Source organism: Vitis vinifera, chromosome 9 (genome assembly GCF_030704535.1).
Source record: "Vitis vinifera cultivar Pinot Noir 40024 chromosome 9, ASM3070453v1".
NCBI classification, from domain to species: Eukaryota; Viridiplantae; Streptophyta; class Magnoliopsida; order Vitales; family Vitaceae; genus Vitis; species Vitis vinifera.
In genome coordinates this window covers 22389533-22397022 of record NC_081813.1, presented here as the reverse complement: position 1 = coordinate 22397022, position 7490 = coordinate 22389533, and the positions used below count along the sequence as shown (strand labels likewise).

The following is a 7490-nucleotide window of genomic DNA, read 5'->3' as shown; positions in this document are numbered from 1 at the left end:
CTAAGTCCATGTGTAAGCTGAGCAAGGACCCTCTCTAACTCTAAGGCGTAGTGTTAAGACATTAGTTCATGATAGCTTCATACATTGATAGCAGATCATTACAGAGAAGTGGTAGCATAATTCAATAGCAGAACAAGATATTACAGTTACGCATTACAGCTTTGGGGTTTATTCTTCTCTGACACACGCCTTCATAATTAGTACTAGCTAGTTATTTAGAGGATTAGGGCACTCATGTACTCATGCAAGTAACTAGATTTGAATACAGATTAGGCCTTAAGCTTCCTTGAATTGTAGGTTAGATCATCGCAGGGTGGTGGTGGAACCTTGCCATTGGGATATGGTGGTGGTGCTTGTACAGGTTCTTGTGGCGGAGGAACCTTGCCGTGGGGATCCGGTGGTGTTGCAGCTTCTGGTGGTGGAGGTGTTGGAGGAGGATAATAAGGAGTTGGGGGCACAATCGGTGGATCCACTGGCGGCGGCGGAGGAACTTTGCTGTGGGAATCCGGTGGTGGTGGGAGGGGATAGTAAGGAGTAGGGAGCACAATTGGTGGATCCACTGGCGGTGGAACATGCTCCGGTGGAGGTGGAGGTGGAGGTGGAGGTGGATATTTAGGGTGACAGCCATGGCCTTTGCAGAGCTCAGACGAGAACTCATCCGAACAAGCAGGAGTGGCATGAAAGAGAGCAGCAATCAAAAAAAGAAAGAAACCCGAGGTGAAGGTGGAAGAAGCCATGGCCATGGCTTGGGTTTTCGTGGTATGCTTTGCATGGGAATGATAGTGTTTGGTTGCCACCTTTTTACAGGGTTAAATTGGTACGTAGGAACTGAATAGGGTTTATTACAAAATTGAAATTGAAATTATGAGAAAGTCAATGTTTTGTGTGGGGGTATGTTCATTCTCTCCCTTTCTGCAATTTATTTAATTGGCATTCAATTTCTGCATATTGCAGAAACCTTCATAAGGCATTCAATTTTTTTCATTTTTGGGCTTTTGAGAAATTAAAAACATAAAATTAAAAATGGATTTGATAAATTTTGGATTGAAATAAGTTTTCTTTTTTTTTAAAAAAAAATTACTATGAAAAATTGGGTGAATTTTTAGAACAAAGTTTAAAAAACTATTGGAGACATTGAAAATAAGTCAATAAAATTGCACTAAACACTAGTACATGATACTTTGTTAAGAATAACTTGAAAATTTTGATTTTAAGAATTGAGTTTTCAAATAAAGTTTTATATATTCATACAAGGAATAAATACTGTTTGTAGTAACTTTTATTGGTCTTCCATAACTGTTTCAAAAAACAATGGTTGCAGTAAATTATTCAAAGAGAATGGGTTTTATTATTATTATTATTATTATTATTATTATTATTATTATTTTGATAAATTAAGTTTTGAATAGAAAAGGTGAGAGAAAATTAGGATGACGACATGATAGGTCTAAGATTAACCGCTTCTATCTTAACCCTACTCTATTTACTCAAAATAATTTTTGTCTTAACCCATTAAAAAAATTAAATATTGACAGGTAAGTAATGTATGAGAATTTCCCAAACTCATCCCTTCCCACTTTGCCCCTTTTACCTTTTTTTTTTCCGAAAATTTTTGAATTTTTTTTGAAAAAATTGTTTTTAAAATTTTTTAATTACATTAAAATAAATGTAATTTATAAATAATTAAAATATTATAATTTTTTATAACTTATTTTATTGAAAAGTATTTTATTGTTATTATTATTATATATATATTAAAAATAAGAAAATAAAAATTAAATTAAATTAATTTTATATATAATAAAGAGTGTATGAGATAAGGTAATTTCTGAACCCATCTCAAATTTGTTCTAAATTTTTAAAAAAAAATTTAAACCTACTTTTAATTTATTTATTTAAATTTTAAACCTATCTCATTAGGAGTGGGGTAGGGTTGGGTAGGTATTTGAAAAAACCCATGATATTGCCATCCTATTATTAATTTTTTAGAAAATTTGTTTTTCGAAATGAGAGGGAGTTTACGATAGTGTTGACTTATGCAGGCGTCCTAGAAACCACATGAGTGGTTTTGATCCACCCTGAAAAGTCTGGATACCACAAAATTAATGCATTTATTATCTCCAAAATTATTATACAAAAAGTCTTGACTTCGCGTATATTTTGAGTTTTCCTATTCATGCTAGTAATGTATTCGTTGGTGGTGGAGACATTCATAATGTGGATAAGAAGGGGAGGCACTTGAAAACATGAAGAAGACTCCTAATGAAACCATGGATAACAACTCCCCTCGGTCGAGTTTTTTGGTTCTTTATATAGTGCAAAAATAGGAGAAACAAGTTTAAGATGAACACTCCTAATTAATAATACTCCCTAACATTACTAAACAATTTGATCATGTTACCAAAATGATATTCATTGTACAAATACGACAAGATAATTGGGTTTCACAAGACCAACCCAACTTATTATTGAAAAAACAAACAAAAGAAGAAGAGAAAATAAAGAAATTTCTTACAAACAAACAAAAGAAGAACAAGAAATAAAAAAGGGAAAGTTGTGTTTTCATGTACCAATTTGTTAAATATATGGTTTTTGGAACCCAGATTTATGGAATATGAAAAATATCTTTCAATGTGGAAACTTATATCAGATTCATGCACTCTGAGCCTGCTGTATTTTTTCTACCGAAATTGCCCCTCCAGGTATCCACATCAGCAACCCATCTCAGCACGGGTTGAAACTGAACCGGTTGAAAACTCCAAAATCAAATGTTGAGCTTCCCACAAAAACACCCTGGGCGACCGACCGTTCATCCTCCCTTTCTCTCATTTGGTACCCATTCCTCTCATCTTTCTGCAGGCCGTCACTAAGGCGAAGCAGAGGTTCCCACAAGAAAACCCTAGTCGATCGACCGTTCTTTCTTCCCTCTCTCTCATTTTGGCACCCATTCCTCTCATCTGTCTTCACTCGGGCACCAAGGCGAAGCAGAAAATCCCATAAAAATAGTGTAGCCGAGGGTTCTTTCTTCCCTCTCTCTAATTTGATACCCATTTCTCTCATATTTCTTCACTCCGTCACCGAGGCGAAGCAGATTTCAGTTGAAAAGGCCTTAATCTGATTTGTCACATCTTAGATTTTCTCTATCGAGGTAAGCCATTCGTTCCGTGTTTTGCATTCGCATTCTCATTCATGAAAATCTGCTGTTTGTGTGGGTTTTTTCTGAACCAGGCGTGGCTGAAATGTTGGCATTTAGGAGTTGGTACTGAAATTTTAAATCTGTTGGTAATGAATCATCATCGTCTTTTTGCAAATCTGATTTTGTTCTGATTTTGTACTGTTTTATTTGGATTGACAAATTATCCCAACTTTGTTGTTTTGATATAAAGTAAAGGCAAGAATATGGGTTAGGAATTGTTTCGTTGAAAAAGACATTTGTTTTTGTTTTGGTTTAGAACTGAGAAAAACATATTTTGAATTGATTAGCAAAAAAGGAATTTTTTTTTCCCAGTGGTGTTTTTGGGTATTGGGAAACAATGCATTTTTAGTGAAACCCATTTATTGGATTGTGTTTTTGGATTGAGCTATGCAGTGGATGACCAAAAGGGAACATTTTTTCGGGATGAAGTTTTCATTTTGAGAGCGAAAAAAGTTCTTAATAAATGGTGATTTTTAGATGGGAAAGTTGTTCCAAATTACTCAGTTTTTTGGGTTTTTGTGATATTGATGGTTGATGGGTGCTAAAGTTTTTGTTGTGTTTTTTTGTTTTTGTTTTATATGTATAGTTTCAAATCACGTCCCATTTCTTCAAACATATAGTAATATATGTATGGTTACTATATGTTAATGTTCTTGTTGATTAGTAATTGATATTGATTCAGAGATCCGTTTTAGAATATGGTAATAGGAAAGGCTATATAGGAACTATTGGTATCCATGCATTGGTTTAATTCCCTTCATAACATAAATAGAAAATAGGGAATGCTGGTCAGAATGGATGAAATGCATTTTTATCTATATATTGTTTGTTTTGGTGATCAGTTGGTTAACCTTATTGTACTGGTAAGTTAAGCTTATGTACTACCTCATTATTCCTGAATGTACGACCTTAATCGACTGTATGTACTGCATTAGTCAACATCAGGTACTACCTGAGCCAACCTTGGGTACAAGTTGTGTGACGACTGGAAACTTCATTTTTTAATATTCAAATAATTCATATGTGAATAAAAGTTGTCTTTATTGTTAACCCAATGGGGTTCAGTTTGTCAAACATAGGACCTACAGGCTGTTTTCAAGTCATGCATAAATTAAATTGTATTCACTTCCACATACAAGCTATCATGACATTATGTGTTTGACTACTCTGCTCATTTGGTTCCCCGTACCTTTACTTGAGACTGTACCATAGGTACTATCTTAATTAACCTTAGGTCTAACCTTAGTAATCTTTAAGTACTAGGTTAGATATCCTTAGGTACTACCGTAGTTGGACTTGTACACTACTTGTGTGCATCGGCCAATTAGCATGTTTGAACCTTAATTGTGTGCATCAGCCAATTAGCATGTTTGAACCTTAAATTCTATGGAATCAACATGCATAATTCCTCAATCTTTCGTTGTTGTATTGTTTTTAACAAATCTTTATGTCAATAAGGAAATGGAAGAGGAGATGTTTTGTTACATTCATGAAGGTGGTGAGCTTGTTAAGACTGCTGTTGGGTCCGTCGAATATAAAGGAGGTCGGACCAATTGCAGTGTTGTTAGCAAGAATATCTCACAATCTGAATTCTTTTCAAAAGTATGTGGTGTACTGAACTTGGATTCCAATTCCATTAAATTGGAATTCACAGTCAAGTTTGACCCATCATGTCTATTGCCACTGCATAATGATGGCGACATAGTCAATATGTTCAAATTCAACGACATGTTTTGTCATGTCTACATCTCCCAGTGTTCCGAATGTGGTGATGACCTCATTTGCCCTACTAGGTACCTAATGTCCTTCCACAATAATGTTCCCTTTTGTATAATCGCTTTTCACACTTAGATTGATGGATGATCAAATTCTTTCCTTATGTTTTTTGCAGTGGCCCAACCCCCATTGTTGCTTCAAACTCAGCTCATGTTTCCTCTATTGGCGAGCCCCCATTACACATCTCTAATGAGTCGCCCACAATTCAGTCAGTTGGGTTTTCCCAAAGATGTGCTATGACAAATACCGTTCAACTTCAACCAAGCCGGTTCGAACATTCAATTGTAGGTAGTGGACATACCTTCCCAAATGCGTCGGAGTTTCGAGATGCAATCTATTTGATGTCTTTGGCTGGAAAATTTCGATATTCTTACAAAAGGAATAGTCCAAAACACATGACCGTAGTATGCAAAATTGAAGATTGTCCTTGGAAAATCACTGCGCGTGCAATAGGGGATTCAAACATTGTTCAAGTACACACATTCCGAAATGTGCATAACCATTGCTTGGAAGATGTTGTCTTGTCTCAGCCTTTAGTGAGATCCACTCGTGCATCGTTGGTCATTGATGATGTCATTCGATCTACTCCTGAATACCAACCACGCCAAATTTGTAAGGACTTTGTAAGGCAACATGGCATCCAATTAACTTACCTACAAGCATGGAAAATGAAGGAGAAGGCTAAGGAGCGCATTTATGGACAACCCAAGAATTATTACAAATTGTTGCCATGGATGTGTGAAAGAATGCTTGCAACAAATCCGGGATCGAGTGTTGAGCTGAGTTATTCCAATGATGACCATTTTGAGAAGCTTTTTGTTGCTCATTCAATATCTATCGAAGGGTTTGTAAGGGGGTGTCGACCAATCATTGCAATTGATTCGGCCCATATGAGTGGGCCTTATGGCGGTGCTCTATTTTCAGCCACCTCTTACGATGCTAATGACTCCATGTTCCCCTTAGCCTTTGGAGTGATGAGCTTGGAAAATTATAAAGATTGGTTATGGTTCTTGGAAAAACTGAAGATAGTTGTGGGAAACAAGGAAGTTATTATTATCTCAGATAGACATCATGCTTTGCTTCGTAGTGTCCCTGAGGTGTTTGGCATTGAAAACCATGCTTATTGCTACCGTCACCTAAAGGAGAATTTTAGTAGTTTCTTGTCCAAGCATAACACACGAGGGAACAAGGGTAAAGAAAATGCATTGCAATTCCTAGATAGCATTGCGTATGGAAGGCTAGAACATGATTATAACGTTTCCATGGTTGAACTAAAAAAATACAACGAGGCTTTAGCCACATGGGTTGAAGAAAATGCGCCGCACCATTGGGCCATGTCAAAATTCCCAAAATAAAGATGGGATAAAATGACTACGAACCTTGCCGAGTCATTTAATGCTTGGTTACAGATTGAAAGACATCACTCTATTTGTAACTTTTTATTGGAGCACATGTCCAAGTTAGCTTCTATGCTTGTGAAGCATCAAGAAGAGTCTAAGAATTGGAAAGGGTGTATAGGGCCAAAAATTGAAGCTAAGGTGCAGGAAAATATTGCAAAGGGTGCGGTATATCCAGTCACACCGTTCAAGAATGGAGTATTTGGGGTATGTATGGGGAGAGCCTTGTTGAATGTAGACATTCTGAACCATACATGCACTTGTAGGGGTTGGCAGATGTTGGGAATCCCTTGTGAGCATGCCACAGCCGTCATTATTTCCATTGGTCAAAATGTTACTGATTTCGTCGATGATTGTTACAAATACCCAATGCAAGAGTTGATATATGGGGGCTCTTTCTCCGGCATAGAGACCCATGACATGTCTACTGTGGACGATGATGGTTTGGTTCGATCTATCACCGGGGAGGTGTTCTTCTCTCTAAAGCCTCCACATACAAAGCGCCCTCTTGGAAGGCCAAGGAAGAAGCGCATTAAGTCTCAATTTCAAGATAAACGGCCTGTTTATTGCTCTCGTTGTCATATGTCCGGCCACAACAGAAAAACCTGCAAAAATCCTTTGCCCTAAATGCATATCTGTTTACTTATTGCATTATGCTGATCTTGTATTACTCTATTTCAACTAACTGGTTGTCACCCAATCATCGTTACTATTTGAATGTTTTGTGCCTTTCCATTCACCTGCAATGTTCATTGAGTTACATTATATTTCTCTGCTGATTCAGTTCTTTTACAAAGTCCGAACTATGTTTGCACCACATCTTGTTTTAATGGTATTTACTCAAATCCCATGTATTTGGTAAGATTACATTGCTTAAGCCATGTCAACCATACTGCAGTTTGTGTTCCCATGTATCATTTGGTGGCATCATTTAATTATCCAAAAATAAATACTTTGCATGAGTGGAATCATTTGGTGGCATTTTTCAGAGGCTGGTTGCTAATATCAGTGTCAGCTGGCCTGTTTCATTTAATTATCTGCATATTTGTCCTTTGATTTGAGTGTTATTTTCCCAACCGCATGGAATAATTTTTTCCCATTTCCGTAGGACAAGACGAATA

At 36.6% G+C, this 7490-nt stretch overlaps 3 protein-coding genes across 3 annotated transcripts; 2 read left to right on the top strand and 1 right to left on the bottom strand.

The window, feature by feature from the left end:
- Positions 1–269: 269 nt before the first annotated feature.
- LOC104880437 (leucine-rich repeat extensin-like protein 3) lies at positions 270–743 on the bottom strand. The gene has a single exon (XM_010657024.1). The coding sequence runs from the start codon at positions 741–743 to the stop codon at positions 270–272; it is 474 nt and encodes a 157-aa protein (XP_010655326.1).
- A 3914-nt stretch (positions 744–4657) lies between these two features.
- LOC104880438 (uncharacterized) lies at positions 4658–6327 on the top strand. Its single transcript, XM_059739607.1, has 2 exons — positions 4658–4989; positions 5088–6327. Exons 1-2 carry the CDS (start codon positions 4658–4660, stop codon positions 6325–6327), a joined length of 1572 nt encoding a protein of 523 aa, XP_059595590.1.
- A 96-nt stretch (positions 6328–6423) lies between these two features.
- Positions 6424–6996, top strand: LOC104880439 (uncharacterized). The gene has a single exon (XM_010657026.1). It carries the CDS (start codon positions 6424–6426, stop codon positions 6994–6996), a length of 573 nt encoding a protein of 190 aa, XP_010655328.1.
- The last annotated feature ends 494 nt before the right edge of the window (positions 6997–7490 follow it).

What these genes read in the sequence shown, in the direction of transcription:
- LOC104880437 (XM_010657024.1), bottom strand. Translation starts at nt 743, where the DNA reads ATGGCCATGGCTTCTTCCACCTTCACCTCGGGTTTCTTTCTTTTTTTG.
- LOC104880438 (XM_059739607.1), top strand. Translation starts at nt 4,658, where the DNA reads ATGGAAGAGGAGATGTTTTGTTACATTCATGAAGGTGGTGAGCTTGTT. An exon ending in GACCTCATTTGCCCTACTAG is followed by an intron (nt 4,990 to 5,087) that starts GTACCTAATGTC and finishes TGTTTTTTGCAG; the next exon opens with TGGCCCAACCCCCATTGTTG.
- LOC104880439 (XM_010657026.1), top strand. Translation starts at nt 6,424, where the DNA reads ATGTCCAAGTTAGCTTCTATGCTTGTGAAGCATCAAGAAGAGTCTAAG.